The sequence below is a fragment of the Falco cherrug genome, chromosome 9, assembly GCF_023634085.1.
Source record: "Falco cherrug isolate bFalChe1 chromosome 9, bFalChe1.pri, whole genome shotgun sequence".
Lineage (NCBI taxonomy): Eukaryota > Metazoa > Chordata > Aves > Falconiformes > Falconidae > Falco > Falco cherrug.
The window spans coordinates 40786155-40805812 of record NC_073705.1 but is presented as its reverse complement, the minus strand read 5'-3'; the positions used below and the strand labels follow the sequence as shown (position 1 = coordinate 40805812).

The 19658-nt window shown below is 42.5% G+C and overlaps 1 protein-coding gene across 4 annotated transcripts in view; it reads right to left on the bottom strand.

The window, feature by feature from the left end:
* JMJD1C (jumonji domain containing 1C) overlaps positions 1 to 19658 on the bottom strand; it is a 165936-nt gene that overhangs the window by 18508 nt on the left and 127770 nt on the right. For 3 of the 4 annotated variants that reach the window (XM_055720847.1, XM_055720849.1, XM_055720848.1), the window contains 9 exons: positions 15979 to 16103; positions 14569 to 14712; positions 14258 to 14450; positions 12498 to 14170; positions 9238 to 9410; positions 6689 to 8898; positions 3482 to 3683; positions 1568 to 1782; positions 399 to 551 (listed from right to left, as the gene is read on the bottom strand). In XM_055720847.1, coding sequence (XP_055576822.1) covers positions 399 to 551; positions 1568 to 1782; positions 3482 to 3683; positions 6689 to 8898; positions 9238 to 9410; positions 12498 to 14170; positions 14258 to 14450; positions 14569 to 14712; positions 15979 to 16103 — 5088 coding nt within the window. Of the gene's footprint in view, positions 1 to 398; positions 552 to 1567; positions 1783 to 3481; positions 3684 to 6688; positions 8899 to 9237; positions 9411 to 12497; positions 14171 to 14257; positions 14451 to 14568; positions 14713 to 15978; positions 16104 to 19658 lie in introns of those variants that run through there. The other variant, XM_055720851.1, reaches the window with a different exon arrangement.

Here is a 19658-nt window from a genome sequence, read left to right as displayed (position 1 = left end):
ATGTACTTCCGAAGGGAGGACCCCAGAAAGCACTCATATCAAGGCAAGTCTTGGCAGTGAGTTACCATAAAGCAGGGAGGTGTAACGGAGTGCCAGTCTCACAGCTAAGAACAAGATTTAACCTTGAGGGGCAAGGCACCAGCAATCCAAGACAATCCACACAAAAAAAGACTGAAAAGCGGACAAAGACCTAAAATAGCCCCCACAGCAGTTGCTTTCTGAATGACTGATTCTACATTTACCAACAAAAAAGGAGGCAAAAAAGATCTAAGAGAAACTAAAACACACAAGCAGTAATTTAACACTTTACAGAAAGGCAGTTACACTAGTGGATCAGCAGCTCTGCAACAAATGAGAATAAACAGCCTATACAATGCTCTAGCTCATAAAGAACTGACCTCTAGAACTTTTTCTTTCCTTTGCCTTGTAACAATCTAGGCAGACCACAAATCCACATTTTTGGCAGACCCAATGAATGTTAAATAATGTGGCTTCACATGCATCACACATCTCACGGACTCCTCTCACTGCTCTCTTCCATGCAATTTTGGCTGAAATACAAAAAAAGCAGAATAAAAGGACTGAAATTTAAATGCAAAGCACAGAATGAATAGTCTTTATAGATGAAGCATTCGTAATTTTCCCCTCAGACGCAAGTGGGTGTGGGGGGAGGAAAGTGATCCTTCATAAACAGGCCATCAGCATTTACCCTCTTAGTTGCATTACACAGCATCCCCATCAATGCTATTATTCATACACTATAAAGAAATTAAAGTATCCAAAAAACACAGGCCAAAGTAATATAGAAAGAACATTCCTGCTCAACAAGAGTAGGCTGCAAGTATGAAGAAGAGCTTCTTCAACATGTACTTCTAACCCCGTGCAATGAAGAGAGCTGGTTTTTTCATCTGACTGCCAATGGGACATGTTTAATCTCAAGAGAAGCCAAACCGGTGAGCTGGATGGTTAGAGTCGGGGGGGGTGGGAGGGGGGGTGGGGGGTGCCTGTCCCAGAGACCTGGCTCATACTTCTGCTTTCTGCCCTACCTCCTCCTCCTATTGCCTGGAATTAGCCACGCCACCAGTGCGTTTCCAGCCTGTGCCCATCTGCTGTGGGCCAGAAAGACGAACCGTGGCTTTGGTAGGGAGATGATGCTGTTAGCACATGCTTCACGTGGCACATGCTATCATGCTATTCTCCTTTGTTCTGGGAAGGAGACACCTCAGAAACACAACGTCTGTTGGCAGGAATCAGTACCTGGCTCACTGCAGGCCTTAGCCTGGAGCTGGCCGCTCTGGCTGGAAAGCTGGAGGCCAAGCTGGGAACCAGGCTGCTCCAGTCCCAACAGCAGCCTGGACCTGGCCCAGCACAGCCACCAGTGTAGGGAGGGGGAATGGGCTGGCCCGCTGAGGAAGGTCCTTGCCCCTTCCCGACATACTCTCTTACAAAACAGCCTAGAAAAATCCAGTGTGACAATCTGGTGAAGTGAGCTACTCAAAAGGAAGCAATGGGTCACGACAAACGCAAACACTACAGTAAACTGCAGAACACTTAAGAGCATCCTTACCGTCTTTTTTCACCCAGGACATGGCTGTTTTCTCAGATGTTACTAACTGACAAAATTTATCACCTATGATATCTAGAATGTATTTAGAAGTTTCTAAGTCCAGTTCATCATCATCATAGTTTTCATGTGTCCATAAACTCAGCGCTTCATCATCATATTGATCAGGAGAGGAGAAACCATCTATTCTAACCACTCCGTTCTTACTAAAAGATAACCTAAAAATGAAAACAGACAGTTTAACTGCATAGAACATACTCTGTGACTTACAGTTTACTTGCTAATTTACCTTACTGCTTATGTCGTACCAGTAAGTTTTCTTTACCTGCTTCAGCATCCTGCCATATCTTCTAATTTAAAAATAAATCCTACTGCCAAACATAGTTTTAAAACAAACAGTAAGAAAGCATGAAAACTAGAACCAACTTTTAAAGCACTTTTTGTACTCAGTTTACTCAGCATGTTCTCCCTGTAATATTTATTACTGCTTTAAAATTGCAGACAGGAAAATTATCTCCCCCCCCCCCCCCCCCCCCCAAAGTTTCACCTGTTCCTTGCCTTTGATTTTTGGAGTGTCGTGACAGCAATCATTCCGTCTATTTTATAGATCTTTCTATCCTACTGCTCTCATACTCAGAAAACACTATATTTTAAGTCTTTCTAGGCAGAATATATCACTAATAAAAGGTAACTTTTTGTACCTGCTGCTTTCTGACCTTTAAAATAACTAAAGGCTTTCCTGTTATCCTACCCAATACCATTCTACTAACCCTACCCATATTTGGCCTCTTTTTAAGCAATAAAATTAATTATTCCATCTTGCACAGTACAGGATAATTCATTATACATACGCTATTATTATAATAGTTAAGGAATTTTACAATGCTAGTAAAACAGTCCTTAATTCAGAACTAAGTACCAAAAATGATATTCAGATATGTATTTCATGAAGAAGAAACAATTTGCAGTTGTGACTTCCAACAGTAGTGCAAACTTCGTTTACAATTCAAGCCCTACCATCTAAACACAGTGAAAATAATTAAACTGCTGTAAAATTCACCACCAAGTATTCAAAACATTCAAATTTTTAAATTCTGTAACTGTGTTTTAAAATGTTGGCAAAATTTTATCACTTATGTTCTCTCTTTTGTGCAGAAGTAAAAACCCAGAACTGTGACACTGCCGCACTAGGAAGCAAATATTCTTATGCAGAAGGTATTCTGAGTCCAACCTTGAAATGATTCCTGTAGGACTACCGCGTCTTGCAACTAAAGCTTCATTACAAAAAGTTAAACCCAACCTAGGAAACCATTTCCTGTCCAGAGTTAGCTGGATATATACTGACAACATAGCCCACGCGCAAATTAAAGCCATTTTGTTGTGTCTCAATAGCTGTGCTCCCTGCACCACATATGCTACGCTGCATCCTGGGGAATTTTCTTCCCGACTTGTGAGTTTTCCTTCAAGGGCCATTAATTGTGAAAAAGGATGTCACAACTCCTCTGTCCTCAGAAAACTCCCAGAAAACCTTGAGCAGCATTCCCACCATATACTGGCATAAGAACAATTACAAATAAATGCAACTCTGTGGTTGTACAACTTGTCTAGAACAACTGAAGCTTGCCTTTTGAAAATCCCACTTCAAATGTCAGACACCTGTGTAATGGTGATGTGCTGTATTTTCTGCTTGCCTAAGGTACACTGGGCAGCTGTTCTGATGTCTCTGCTATAAAGCTTTAAATGCAATGAAGTCAATCCACAAAAGAAGAAATACAAATGTAAATACTGTTAAATTAGACAGTGTCTTTTATCAGGCAGACTGAGCCAGAAAAATCAGACAAGCTTTCAAGCACGCAAGTCCTTTGTCAGTATTTAGAAGTTAAACCACCACATCATCAGGAAAACAGCCGTACTTACCGCCGAAAGTAGTAAAATCTACAAAACACTGGTGAGTGAGTTGGTTCTTCTCCCTTCTTACTTCTTATTAACCTACATTCTCTGCATTTTTGCAAATTTGGTCCTATTTCAGAGCAAGAATCATCCTGCAAAAAGGACTCTCCCGTCTGCTTCAGCTTCTTTACTTTGCGCCAATCTTTTAACACTGAGCGAGGTATACCAGCTGCAAAAATAAGCAGAGTTTCAGATGAGGTACTGGCAGACCTTATTGGCAGAACCCAGTCAGAACAGTCAGCGTTCAACATTTCTGAAAGTACATACGTTACCTGCCTAACATACTTCATTATTACTTCCATTTGTCCCACCTGTCAGCACTGAACTTTAAGAAGGATAGGTAACAATTAAACTTAAGACAAGCAGAAGCACAGTTAACTATCTGATGAGCTACCAGGAATACCCAGGACACTGTATTTTCTCTTATATTAGCTGTACTGTTCACCAAATATTCCATCAAAACCATCTTCAGAATCTCATTCTTACAAAACAAGCCAAGAAATACAATACCTCAAGAAAGAAAGGTTTGAACTGCTTCAAGTGAAGATGTATGCAAAAATGGCAACAATTTCATGAACGAAAGCAAACCTTAAAAAAACCCAAGAAATCCTACTTCTTGAAAACTCATTTTCGCTGAGGGTTACAGATATGATTACAGAAGAACAGCTCTATTCACACGTAACTCAACTGAACTTGATCTAAAATATCCGGCATAAGGAAGAACAGAATCAATTTGCTCTCTGTCAAGTTTGTGGCTTTGCAAGGCTAAGCAGTACAGTTCTATTTTCAACATGAAAGTCAGCAGATCTGACACTGAGTAACACCAGGAGCAAGAAGAGTACTGGGTAATATGTGCAATTTGCACACGTGCATTTTGAAACTGAATCCTGTCATTATTTAACCAGGCTTTCATTTCAATGACTTTTAAAAAAAAGTGGCACTGGTTTTATCTGCAGATAGACAGAAGTACCTGTCATTTCATCTATCACTACTCTTGAAAAGCTCACATTCTGTAAAGAGGGATAAAGAACGATAGAGAGGTCAGGGTACTAACTTTGGACTTGGTACTTGGGTTCAGATCTGTATTTTGCCAGCAACGACTTGCGCAAACTCTGCAAGTGACAGACTGCCTGTGCCTGAGTTCATGGCCTACAAAACGCGCTCTCAACTTGCCTAAGGAGCATGACGGTAACTGGATTACAACTCTAGAGTAGAAAAGGCCAAAGTACAGGTTTGCTAGTCCAAAACAATGTTTTCTGCCTCGGAACCAGAGATCCTGGGTGGCATCTGGGAACTGCTAGACTTCAAGCTCTGTGGGCAGGAACTTGGAAGACCCCCAACGCTTGCAGAACTGTAAAACGCCTTGCTTTGCAGGAGGGAGCCTTGCAGCCTGGAGCTCTGAGTGCTCTGGCTAGCACACAGGCTCCTGGGGCTTTCCAAAACGGCATCAGGACAAAGCAGTTTTCAACCCTGGCAGTATTCACATACCACCCACGTTGCAAAACTGCCACCGAGCCCCCAGTCCTGAAGCACAATTATCTTCAGCCACCGACAGGGACCCCAGGCAGCTGTCCCATGGGGACCTGTTCTTTCCTGAAAGCTCCTCAAGGTTGACTGTATTTTTGTATAAACCTTTGTGGAAGCAATTCTTTTTAAGAAAATCTCTGACCAGCTCTCTCTCAGAAATTATAAGAAAGCTTCCCCCCGCAAGATAAACGGACAGGACTATCAGAAGCATCTATGTAATGGGCCAAGTAGGAGAAATGGACAGAAAGAGCCCTGGTCTATTAAGACTTCGAGAGAAGATGGGAAGCACAAGAAGCTGTTACCACAAGGACAGGCCCAGTGTGTTCATGTGCAGGACACAGGCTGTGCAACTGACAACAGAATGCAATACCCATTCCCACCCATTTCCCAAGCTAAGTTCCATAATGCATTATCACGTATCGCTTTTATTCTCAGGTACCACTAGCCAAGACAAGAAGTCACTGCCTTCCCTTATCTTAGGTAAGCAATCCTTCTACAACAAACCCACAAAAAATCTTCTGCAACAATAAAAAGGTCATGAAGACCCATGTTAGACGCATACATTTTCAGTTTAAGAAGCAAAACCCAGAAAGATTTTATAGGCACGTTCTCCTTGATCTTCCCTTGAGTTGGGTGGGGGAAAGGGGAAAAAAAAAAAAGTATGCAATACTACTATCACTGGACCCAAGCCAGAATACCTCAGACAGACTGCAACCCAGTCTGTCTTCGAGCACCCAGAACAACTTAGGAATCAAGTACTCACAGATACCAGAAAAGTAACTTCATACACTAGGCAGTGAAAAGCCAAAGAATGTAATTACAGGGAGCAGGACTAATTTTTCTTACTACCTGTACTTAAAAATTCTTGCAAAAAAAAAAATTTAATGGCGGACTTTCTCATACTCAACCAGAACAAAGACAAAAGAATAAGTCCTTGGAGAAGAATAAATTGGGATAAAAAACAAGGTAAGTTCTTAAAATAAAATCCCTCACGTTGGCAGACCAGTTTCTCTTTTCAGATGAATCCAGTTACAATCTGCTACATGCTACAGTATTACATTTAAATTGAAATCTATATTTCCCTAAATTTCTTTCTTCCTTTTAAACAAGAGGGTTGTTAACGCCATGTAATACACAAGCTCATTAGGAGTGTGAAATGAGTCTCCCTCAAACCTTTCATTAAATTAACCGAATCATAACAGAGTGGCATCAGGCTCTCAAGGAACTGCCTCTGGCTTCCTGATCAAAGGATGAATTAAAGTTCAACAGAGAATCTTTCCTTCCAGTAGTGCTCTAAAAATAAATGTGTTAGATCTTTAATAATAAAAAAATAAAAATCTATACAAATGGCACAACTATACGCACCACTCTGTTCAATTCTGATGGACAGCATAAACCAGTTTGTTTACTGCTTATTTTTAGGCCAAGAACCAGTTTGTTAACATATATACATATACACAGAAAACGCTGAATTTCTTAAACCAGGATAGTTCAAATAGCCTCAAGACAGATAAATCTGGACCTACTCATTTACACAAGCATGCTTTTTAACTCTTTTCCCAGCTATCATACATGACAAACCCTCCAGGATTAACAGTTAAGACTTCCCATTAGTCCGCCTCTTCCAAATCAGGTTAATATACTCACTGCTGTTACTGCCGCTCTGTAACTTCAGCTTGCTTTTTTCTTTGGCACTCCTGCTAAGGACACCATTCGGTTTTACTTCTTCCTCTGTCTCACCCTTTTTTTTCTGCAAATCATTTTGTTTCTTTTTGTAAGTTGGCTTGGGCTGCCGTTTAGTCCTTTGCTCTGACTTGCTCTCACTTTCATCAGAGTCTCCGCTTTCAGAGCCAGACTCATAAGTTCGTTTTGCTTTTCTCCTAGGGTGCTTATCTTCCTTCACAAACTTATCTGCCAAGATTTTACTATCTATGTTGTTTTGCAAATCATTTGATGTAGAAGCTATTAAATTGACAGTACATGGCTTAATAATTTCTGAAACACTGTTCCCTGAATTCTCTTTTTTATTAGTGTTTTTATCTTCCTCCGAGTGTCTTGTTAGCCAAGCCTTTTTCAGCTTAGTGTGGTAGTTTGGCTGACTCGTCTGGGAAGTTTGCCCACTGCCTACAGAGTTCGCTTTGTTTATTGTATTACAGACGATAGCACTGTCTAGGGAGACAGAGGCTGAAAATGTCTGATTTTTCACAGGGTTGGATTCGGTCTCACTGGTGTTACTACTTTTAAACTGAGCTGCAGCCAACGCTGCCTTGTGCTTTTTCAAATGGACAAAGTCGGTGGAGGTGGAGAATCCCGAGCTGGGCTGAGCAGCGCTGCCTGTCTTGCCAGTGGCGGGTGTAACTGGAGCTGGAGTGCTGACCTTGCATTCCTGGGTCTGCGCCACCGCCTGACTTGCCGCTCTCGAGGCAGTACACTCCAGTGACGTGCAGGCCAAGACCGTGTTTGATAAGGAGTAAGTCACTTCTGAACTACCCCAACTTGACACGCTGGTAGTTGTTGCTGCTGATGCGGTGACATCCGTTTTGGTACTGCAAATCATAGTTGTGGTAGGGGTGACAGCACGAGGAATGGTGCCTTGCGAGACCGCTGGAAATTTCTTTTCATACTGTGTGCGAGCACTGTCTGAGTTCATATTTGGCAGAATGATTCTTCCAGTCTCCCTGGCTTCCGCTGTTTTCAGGCAATCTGCTTGATTTGTCACAGCTGAAGATCTCTCGCTAACTCGATCTTTGGAAGCAGACTGCATTACTGGTATGCTATCATATTTCGTGCTAGAAGGAGGACGCACAATAACAGATGCTGTAGCGGACTGCGACTTTCCACTTATTCTTTCAACATGCCAATCCGCTTTCTCATTATTTGGGGCATTACTGGACTTCCATATTTCTGACAAATTCTGTTCAGAAGTGCCCTTGTAAACGTTCTGAGCTTCCTTAGGCTCAGGTACTAAAGTTGGTGGTTTCTGCAACTCCTGTATTTTGCCACCACCAGCATTAACGGGCTGAACGGGGGTTAGAGTCGGAGGTGAAAGGCTGCTATAGCTGCTTTCCTTCTTCTCCAGGTTCTGGTGCACAGGAGGGTGAAACACAGGGGCTCTGTGCAAGGCAGGCATACTCCGGAGTGTATTTGAAGACGAGATTGACAACTGAGTAGGGCTCCTGCTGTCACTTCTAAAAGAATTTACAGAGTGAGACTGCACTGACTGTGAAACCTGCTCAGATATCTTGCTCGCAGAGCCTTCGCTCTCTGGTTGGTGCTTAATTAAAGGTGGAGGTTTTGAAAGAGAAGAAATGTAAGAGGGGAGAGACTGGGGACTAGCTGCTGTTGCAGGACAATTAGTTTGCTTATCAACATATGCACCTGAAGCTTCCTTTGACGGGTATGATCTTGGCGGTTCATTTACTACACTATTAGACAAAGTGGTGAAATAGTTACTCTGTGGCAAACTCTGTGGAACAGAATGCTTCATTTTATACAGTTCTGAGACAGAGCGTTCGGCATCTTTGTCATATTTTACTGAATGGCTTTTGGGACTTGAAGATAAGGATGTTACCCTGGAGTAGTTATCTCTCTCTCCCTCCAGTGCCTTTATTTTGGCTGTAAAAGGAGCAACTTCAATACTTTCTTGGAGTATCCGTCTGTGTTCTTCTTTGTATTTGCTCAGTCGCTCCCCAGTCTCCTGTGGTGGCCTTGGCAGCTGGTTCAACATTGGATCTGTGAAATGTCTGTGCATATGGCTCTCCTTTGCTGTCTGTGTTCTGTTTTGCTCTAGCTCTGTCTTCACTGGTGCAGTTGTAACAGAACGTAAAGGTTCAATGAATGCTTTCCTCTCCAGTTCTCTGAAAAAGGTTAACCAGACAGAGGTCAGTCTGAAGGTAGTGCGACGTGCTAAATGGAAGACCTTTCTTCCCATGCTGTGACCAAAGTTATCTATTAACACAAAATAAACTTCTCTTTATATTAGGTACAATTTTTCAAAAGTCTTCAGATGACTCAGGAACTCAAGTACCACTCCAAGTCACCAGGGCAGAGTCTGTTTTGCAGCACACCGGCAAGCTGCTTTCCCGCCCCCCCTGTATTGCAGACAGCCACGTTCACAAATGAGCTAAAAGGAAGCTGTAAGACAACGTCGGCTGCTGAAATGTACCCTCTCACACGGAGATGGAACGCAAACTTACTCCTTGTGATGCTCTACAACACTTTTGGACAACGGTGGGCTGGAATGCGTTGTCAGTTTGAGAGGTCGAAGGGGATCTGCACTGGACGGTCGCACGGGAATGTGACTCAGTAAACCGAGGCTGTCAGCTGAGGTCACCGGGGTGGGCTGGTGTAACCATGGGCTGGGAGTATTCTGTTAACACCAACCAAAACAAAAACAAAATCAGATTTCAAAATAATCATGGGACCACAAGAGTTACTGTATCAAGCCCTACCAATGATCAGAGTGAAGTAATGTATTGCAGCACCAAATCATACACAATAAATAAAATTTAACATTTTAAGTCACTTTCAGATCAACTGGAACATCTGACCGTACTTCCCCTGGACTTGTGGTATAGAAAACAGTTTACACATTTTGGAAGCATTCTTAGAACTGTTTAATTTTCAAGTATTCAGCATGAATATTTAATTCTAGAACAGCATCTCAAGCTCATCAAAATTAGCAAACCAATGATAGTCTGACGGCACTTGACTTCAGTTATGAGTAAACAGACCATTAGCTCTTCAATGAATTGCAAGAAGTATTTCTTTCAAAAGACAAGTATGGTTTAGTATTTCTGGAAAACAATTTCATCCCCAGCTTTGTAAAAAACCTCAATATAAGGGACAGACGTATCTCTTTCCTGGACAGTTCCTCTCCTCCCTCTCAAGCAAATGATTAAGTATGATAATCTTAATCTGCCAGGCATTTTTGTTTGGCCTAATTTCATCTGCAGCACAGTACTAAAACCATAAAGGTACGCACACATCTGCCATAGTTTGCACCAGGGCAAACGCATAGCACACGTTACCTCTGTCATGTGTGCCTAAACACTCAAAAGATGGGCAATAGAAACCATCCTCACTTCCACACACAGTGATAAGTCTTAATTTATGAACCATTTTCTAATTGACTACTTGGGTACGTTGTATTTTCATTTCTTCTCTGAAACTTGTGCAACAACTCTGCAGGAAAGGCCAAGAGCAGCTCTCCATCTCTCTTCCCCTCTCCCTCTCTCCTCTGAGACCTGCTTACATGAAACCCACACAGACGAGTGGCAAGGCAGGGCAAGGCAGGGCACCCTGCTGAAGTGGTGCTCAAGTGCTAGGGACCAGCCAAGAAGGGACCAGGACAAGAGTGAGCAAAACTCCCAGGCGCACCCCAGTGTCTCTCAGAGCTGCTCCACCCCCAACTCCTGCCCAGAACTACTTCCCCTTCCCTGCTTCTCAGCAGTCCATGCCTCTCCTCCCCAGCCTCGGGGGCTCCCAGCTGAGAACTGCTACAGCAGAAGGGACGCCAAGAGCTCTCATGACACGCGCACACAGCACAGAATAGATCTGCAGGTGCTACAACTTTCAAGTTCTGATTTCTGTACTTTTGAATATGTAAAGCAACTTCTTGGGTTTGTGCTAACAGTTTTGGTGCACACGTTTGCTAGGCCAGGAGTTCCCACGCTGCGGTGAATTCCCACGAATAGCCTGCAAGCTGTATTAAAGTATTATGCAAAAAAGGCCCATCACCTTCTCCCTAGAGGAGGTGGGGAACATCTGCTTGAGCACCAAGCGTTGCCTTAATAGCTTTGTGACTCCACCTGCAACCACCTACGGCCCAGGCCAAAGACGGGAGCTGCCACAGTCACCTGTGGAGGGTAGGAAAAGGTGGGCTGGGGGGCACGCTTCCCGTGACACACAGACACACTCAGCCCTCAGCAGAGGGTGGCTGCTGCTGTTACAGCTGAAACACAGATCCCTTTCTGCAATTGTGGCACCCATTCAAACCTACTTCGGAAACGCCCATTCTGGGTTTCTAAGACATATTTAAAAAAGGCCTCCAGCGCAAGAGCCAGAAGACAAGTCACCACAAGACAATTGCCACATATCAACATAATTAAAAAGCTACGTGCCTCAGTATGCAGGGCTGCATACTTCAGGCAGCCAAAGTGTAAACACAGTCTACCCAAAGTTCTTTAAAATGGACTTCAGCATGGGGTGGAGCAGGCAGCAACATGAAAAGATAAATCCACCTATAGTTTTCTCTTAGTCTTTTCTTCCCTGCTGCGTTTCACTTTATCACAATTTAAATCAAACTGACTTCTTATTGCAAGGCCAACTCAAGCTGGCTGTTTGGGAAAGACTTAGCCACAAGGGTTTGGCTTTTCTCAAGAATGAGGCTGGGGAAGAATAGCTTTCCCCATGATGAAAAAGAAAAAAATCTTTATAACCATTCAGGAACTCCAAGTTTTGACGCAAAGGCTTACAATCTGGCAGGAGGACCACTGTCAGTGACATGCCTTTTGTGGTCCCTGTGAAAATCTGCCCAAATTAGGCCAAGTTGTAAGCCTCTGAAGATCAGTATGCACATGCTCAGTGGAGGTTTGATTGAAGCTGGCAGGAAAGCTCTCCAAAGTTTCTGTCTGCGCTACACATGCTTCATCTTACACTGTTCCTCTAAGGTGCCTGCAATAAGCATGCCATAACCCAAGCCTGCAGGAGCTGAGAAAACTTTTCCTGTAATTGCCACGTCTGCCTGCCAAACGCCGCCGCCGCACTGGGCGTTAGGCTGAAAAACACAAAACCATTTCTTCTGAGACTTCAGTGGTTATACTCAGCATGCAGACAGAGGAATCACCCTGACTTGAATACAGAGGAGTAGAACGCAGATGGGAAGGCAGGGATGTGTGTCAACAGGAACAGAAGGGGAGAAAAAGATATGCCAAGAGAAGGTACACAGATAGGTGTAAAGACAAGAGACATGGGTGTGCAGTGCAAGAAAGATTTATAAATGCTACAGTATTTCTTTTCAGAAGTTCCCGCTGGATTTAGTACTCCACCCATCTCAGCCTTTCTCCATTGCTTAGCAAGCATACATGAATTTCACTGTAAAGACAACAGTACTACCTCTCCTAGTACTTAACTTACACAATGGTTTTCGTTGTTTGAGGTAGCAGAATTTACCCTGTGGACTTGAGGTCCAAAACCCACTGGTTGACCTCAGTTGGTCATAAACTAAAACCAAACATTTCTTCTTTAAAATACTTGGGAAATCAAGGTCTGGAAGAACTAACTCCCTACTCACGCCCACTGCGAGACAGCAGTTACTACTGGAATTTCATTCCTCAAAAAACCCGCCATCACCAAACACTGTGTGACGCAAACCACCAGATCTGTACCTAGAGAACCACTGCTGGGAGACACCGGCCCCAGCTAAATATGTCATTAAGAAACGAGTTCAACTTACCCTTCTCAAGGAAGTCTCCGCGTTAACAGGAGTTTCTGGGTGGACCCATTTGGAGGAGGGCAGACCGAGTCCTGAGTAAGCATGTGTTCCGTTTGGATACTGCCAAATAATTGGATAAAGCCCTAGCTGATTATAGGAAGCAGAAGGATGAGCTTGTCCAAGAAGATGTGGAGACTGGTGTTGTAACATCTGTTGCTGCTGCTGGTGTGCTAATGCCAAATGGCCTAAGCTGCTAGCATGAGCAGTCTCTAGTCGCGGGTGGCCACCCAGCAAGGAGGCAGCAGGCACTCCAGGTAACACTGCAGGAAGTAGATGAGGGTGGTGAACAGAATGGTGAGATGCGGTACTAAGGGGGTGAGTGTTAATAGCAGACAAGGGAGCCTGAGCTGAAGACCCAGCTAGCAGGTGGGATGAACCAGTTAATGCAGGATGATGAGCATTTGGATTTAAACAGGTTCGGTGGGATGAGGAATGCAGAGGATAATTATGCTGATGCAAATAAGGTGAAATGTGATTAGTTCCTGTTTCTTGTCCAATCAGAGTGGGGTCCCTGTACACCGTGAAATGTTCATTCTTGTCAATGATAAGAGGACTTTTAGTAGCTTCTAGAGCACTAACTCTAGCTGGAACTGGATGAAAACTAGACCTAGGCAAATCATGATCAGTTTTATTGGCTGACCTTGTTAATCCAGTAGCATGGCTGTTTTGGGAACTAACCTTAGACTTCACAGTATCAGAAGATTGGGTGAATTTAGGCTTAACATCAGGTGACTTTGTTTTAGGATGATCAACTGAAGCACTAGGTTTTGACTTCACAGAATCGGGGACTGGACTTTGTTTATGCAGTTTACTCTCTTCTGCTAGAGAAGCTACACTTAACGAAGACATAAACGAGCCATACTGCACTTTTTCTTTTTCAGAATTTAAGTGTTCATTTACTGATAACGTTTTTACAACCCCAGGTTGGATCAATTCAGTTTTGTTAACAACACCGCTAACCCAACTTTGATCAGCTTCCTGTTTTCTTGCTTCAAGGAAATTTGCATTTGCAAATTGCTGTTTTAAATCGCTGCTGTGAGATTCTATTTTCTGAACCGTTTGCAAACCAAAGGTACTTGCAGCATTATCCTGGCTCTCCTTTTCAGCATTGTTTTTATTAGTAACATCAACACCACATTTTGGAGTAGGAGGTCTGGGTACAAACTGATCATTTTTTAATTCTGCAGTATGTTTTTCTGCATTGCACTCTTGAACATGTGGATCCTTGGCATTCTGCTCATAAGGTGTTGGCTGCTCTGCTGCATGGAGTGAAGATTTTTCCTGCTGATCTAAGATGGATGACTTCAGTCTTTCTGTCTCTTCTTGTTTTTTATCTTCCTGTATTTCATCCCATGGAGACCGCCTATCTGTTAGTGTCTGTTCCACTCCCTCAATAGTTTGGGATTTTCCTTCTTCTCCATTTATCTTTGAAGTGTTCTTGCTTTTTAACTCGTTTTCTGAATTTTGCTCTGAGGACGAATCTGTTAATCTTTTGTTTGAAATTTCTGAGTCACTGCTCTCAGAGTAATCTGAGATATTGTCTGTCCGCAGTCTCTTCATATTTAATTTTTTTTCATCCTCTTCAGGTTTTCTTCTTTTACTAAGGAAGTGTTTATTTTTGTTCTTGGGGTTTTCTGTAAAAAATAAAAACATTTCTATCACATTTTCAGTCTAATACAGTTTTAAGCAGCTCTCCCTCCCTTTCCAATAACTGCTTTTACCTCCTCGACCTATATAATCATATCTTTCTTCTTTCATCTTCTCTTCATCAGGCATGCTGCTATCAGAGCCTTTCCTCTTATTTGGCCGAGTATTCCTCTGTTGCTGATGCTGGTGAGAATTCTGTTTTGGTGCTGCAGTTTGGGAATTCATTGCTGGTCTTGGACTATTTGCTTGCGCACGTGTATAATGACCCTAAAAATAATTTTGTGATTAATGAACTTAAATGCAATTTTAATCAGTGACTTTAAACATGTATCTTTAATATTTACAATACAGAAAAATACTTAGTTAAAAAGATAAATGTATCTACGTGGACTGTGTTGCTGTTCTGGTTGGAACGAGACCGTCGGCGTGAAGTGATGCCAATATTTTCACCTTTCAACAAAGAGTGAACAACATCATCTAGAAAGGTCATCTGAACCATAGAAGGATCAACATTCTGCGGTTCTAACACCTGGTTTATTAAAAAGAAAAAAAGAACAAAAAAAAAAGATCAGCAGATGTTCACATACTGCCCAACCTGTATTTTCTGTATCACTGTTCACCAGTCTATTTTGTGTGCTAAAGACTAATCAGAGAAAAAGCCTACTTAATCCAAGCGAGCAGATCTAACACATGAATCTCAACAAAGGCTGGGAAAAGAGTAAAACCAAAGCAAATGTGTCTTTACATGTCAGTGTAAAAATAACTTTGTTTTTTAAAAGAAGTACCCCACCACTTCCTTCCCCCCTTTCACTGATCTGCAAATTTGAAATTAAGACACTGAGCTCTTCACAGAGTATATGTTAAGCAGAAATTCAAATAGACATTTTGTAAAATGTATTTAATGCACTATAAAATATCCTGCAGAAGCACATTACAATACTGCTTCCAACAGAAGCAAAACTGCTGAAAGAACCAAAATAACTGGAGAGAACAACTCTAAGAGCGGTGGAATGTTACTAGGGAGGGATATTTCAGAAGGGAGGAAATACTAACCAGATCTTTAACCAATGTGTCACAAAGTGAAAAAAATAACATTTGGGGAAAATTAATTAGAGCAAATTAAGGGAAAGAATGTATCTGAGCATTAGACTAGTCTTAAATTTTATTGTCACATATGATTTTGTCAGTCATTTCAAGGCAGAGACAGGTCATTCCCCATATTAACAATGAATCATTACCCTGGTCTCCTGAAATAAAATTCATTAGTGCCATGCCACTAAAAATACCAGTATTAATTCTTTTTATAACATCAACTTCAGAAATACAACTAAACCCCACCTCAGTAAATGTAAATTAGGGCTGAAGTAAATGCTTAATTCAATAAATTGTGGGAGGCGGTTATTTCAATTGCTTGGAAGAAGTAATCGCTACTGCAGTGCTAGAAGATTTCAGCGCTGAGAAAAGAAATTCTCAACAGAGCTGACAGGGAAGACCAGTTCTTAAAACCAGATCGCTTCCCTTCAAAGACTTCACTAGTCAAATGGTGAGAGCAGAAGAAAAGCAAAACTGTAGAACTGGTATTAATCACATGATTGCACAAACATTCAGCCTCAGGATGGTTTTAATTGCTAGCCCAATGCAAAGTCATGCTGCAGTTTCAGCGCAGTAATAAGACTCGCCCTGCTAGAACTGAACAGCTTAGTGTATTTCAGAGCACCACAAAAAAACCTGTAAGAACTCCCAACGTGTAGTTTACTTGAGGCTTGTTTTCCGAGTAACACATACCAAAACTCACCTGGTCATTCATAACAACCATAGTGCGGGTGAAGAGATCATGGTGGGTAATGATACCAGTAAACCACTGGGTGGCAGAATCCTGTCTGTACACTCTCACCCTATAACCATTTAAGGAGTACGGACCTTTAGAAGGGGAAGAAATGAAAAAGCCATTGAGGAATTCAGAAAAAAAGGAAAGAAAAAAGTATCAATGGGTTTTCCTGGGTTTTCAGCCTCATAGCAAACATACAGCGTGCACGGCATGGTCAGCAAACTACAGGCAATTCTGGCACAGCACTGCCTGTGGATTTGACTTTTACTCAGGAAGACATTTTGGAACGCAACTGGTACATTCAAGTATGCCTTAAGGTCAATTCTGCTAGTATTTTTAACATACTGTTTTCTTATCTAACTAAATCTTGCTGCAACCATGATGAGAAATGATGGACAGATTCCTGCCTACGTACAGGAACCATAGGAAAGTAATCTGAAAGGCCAGAAAGTGGCAGCAGCAGGTTATACAGAAGCTATTTAACAGGCTAGTCACATGCCCAGCTGCTTTGCTGGCAAAAAGATTTACATCTCAGTGGTTAGGCTCTCCATCTGCCAAGTCTTTCCCATAAGTGACCACAGAGTTTCTCTCCATTACAGCAGCTGGAAAGGCAGCCGAGTGATCCCGTCCCTGCTATGGCCACACAGAATATTCCAAAACACACACACACACACACACACTGAGTGAAGATTTTAGCTCCTGTTTTCAGATGTAGCAACTGCAAAGAAACCCCACACACAGTCACTTTGCAGAATCATTTTAATTCACCTCCAAAAGTCAGTGGGGGTGGGGGGGACAGTATGATACAGTAGTTTTATTTCTGTAGTTGGTTTCAAGACCCAGAAATTGAGATTCAACAATTTTATCCCATGTTCTTGATTATCAACACACTAAAGTTTCATTGCACTTAAGTGTTTATATAGCATTTTGTATGACCAAGCACACTGCCACTGAGTTCAGTTCCAACTGTGTGGGTTCTGCTACTTCTGCAACCAAACCCCACGTCAGGCATACAGGAACGGAAGCAAAACCAGTCAGTGGCAGCCTACAAAAAGCCTAACTTAAATGATTTAAGAGTGCTTAGTTGCTCAACCGCACAGGCAAGGCCAGAATTCCCCTGTCTTTAGTCTTAAAAGATTTTTTCCAACCCCTGCCCAGTACATTAAGCAAGCTCAAACATCTGCAGCAAACAGACAGGGACCTTGCCGATCTTTCTCTAGCAAAATATCTGTATTCACATGACTGAGTCCATTATAACCTCTGCACAAGGAAGTGCATGTTCATAAGGACTGTTTTTAATGTCAATATTTGAGAAGTCAGGAGAAGTGCAAAAGCAGTAATAATTTAGACATTTCCAAGTGGTCTTAGGATTTAATTGTGGAACCTTAGCAAGGCCTTCTGAAATACCTTTTGCATGTGATTATCTAGGTTCTAAAACAGCTAGGAACAGAAACACCATGCAGTGGCACCCTTCTTTCACCCACATTCACATCATTCACTGCACAACTGAAACCCTGAGACCCACTGAACCCTCTGAGCTACTGGTGTTAACTCGTCCCTGGAGCACGTTTCCAGCTGCACAGACAAGGGTCAGAAGTGCACCAGCATGGGTGCTGCCAATCACTGACACGTATGACCATAAAAAGAGGAAGGATCTGCAAGCTTATGTCTCTCATTCCTTGTCTTGGACCAGACGGGGTTCCCGTGGGGACACATTTCCTGATGGCTCCACTCCAACGCTTACTCCATATGCCCCTGCAAAACGCCTCCAGCTCAGCTCCCACACTTCTGGCTGCCTGACCCAACTGCATTCTCCATGTCTCGAACTTTTAATCACTGTCCCAAAGCTCTGCCTTATTCAGACAGTCTCAGTAAAATTTTGCCTGTGTCTCTTCATGTGCATTTCTCATTCCTACGTTCCTATCCCAGTTCCTCCTCTCTTGCAGCCTGCTGTTAACTGCACAATGATTTTCAGTCTCTTGCATAACCAGAACCAGCCTCTCCCCAGCTTCTCTCATTTTAGCATTTATGATTCCAGGCCACTGCCTTCCAAGTCCTTTCCCAGTCTTCTCATCTTACAAGCCTCATCCTTCCCCATCAGCTTCCAGCTTCTCCTATACTCTTCTGCACTGACCCAGTGCCAATTTCTTTCCTCTTACTCCTTGCTCTAATCTGTGTCTGCCCCTCCTCCCAGCTATTATCCCATCTATTTTTAAAAGACACTTTATCTACCTTTAAAAAACGTGGTGGTGGTTTGTTTGGTTTTTTGTTTGGTTTTGGGTTTTGGTTTTTTTTTTTTTTTTAATGTGCTGCTGGGTGTCACGAAGAAGGAGAAAGATTAGCCTGTGGTCATACGACACAGGACGGCTCTGAGCTCCAGCCCAGCCCAGCCACAAGCAGCCATTACAGGAAAAGCCTGGCTTTGTCTCCAGTCCCTGGCTGAATCACGCTCAGCTACACATTGTTGAAACAGCCTGTGCAGTGCTATCAGGAAATATCTCCAGGGCTGAAGCACACTCAAGTGTTTCAAGACGATTATTATACATGCAGCCTCACTGACTGTAGTGATAGTAAATCTAATAAGAAGAAAAAATTCAAAGATTTTAATTGTTAAGTATCAAAGACATTTTACTATGTTCCTTGAACTGGTTTTATTCGTCCCTAAAGCCTTCAACTTGGCCAAGTTTGGGAGGAGTTTTTTGGTGATGGTTGTTTTTGTTTTTTTTTAAAACAAGGAATAAACTACTTTCCTGTCAAATCTACAATCTCTACTGCAAAGCCTGCTGCTGTGACTGCTGCCCAAAGAACAGGTTAGAAGGGCCATTTTTTTTCTTTAGTCTCATTCTTGTAAATAACTGGACCAGTTCTGACTAAAATTCCCCCTCCTCAAATTGGCACGTTTCTTTCAAACATTTCGAACCCGATTTCAATACTTTTATCTGACCCTCTTCTTTCTTCAGATAAAAGTGCGTTTTAACTGTGGTAGTCTAAGTAGCAAATAGTAAGATACGAGATGAAGACTTCAGCATCATAGACAAGAAGGAAAAGGCTGGATCCTAAAAATGCTGTAGAGAATGAAGCAAGAGAATATGGTAACAACCTTAATAGATGTGTCTAGACACGGTATAACTGAAAATGTTGCTTAAATTGCAGGGAACAGGAAAATGGTAATAACGGAGAAGATGAAGAAAACCAGAGAAGGGAGGGGAGGAGAAAAGAAGGATAACATGACTAGATTACAGCAGCTAGCACTGCTAGAGGGCTGCCTGTAAGCCATTGAAAGATTCGTGCCAAATGCAAAGTCTCCAGGACCAGGAGCAGATTATGCCCCAGGAGAACATGACAGCATTCTCTGCTGGCTGACCACCGTCCAGTGGGGCTGAGCTGGTGGCACTGCAAAGGCTGTCACGGCGGATGGGATGTCACCGCCCGAGGAAGTGCGTCTCTCCTCCGGTCACACTGCACCCACAGCAGGTGAGCAATGCATTTGAACTGCAGCTTTTCCTTAGATGAGGAGAGCTAGTCTGCAAGGGCGTTTGAATTAAATTCACCTCCTCATCTAAAATACTCCTAATTTGTGCACTTCCAAGCATCTGAACATCTGTTTGAGAAATTATATAAAATTATATATATGTAAGACAAAAATA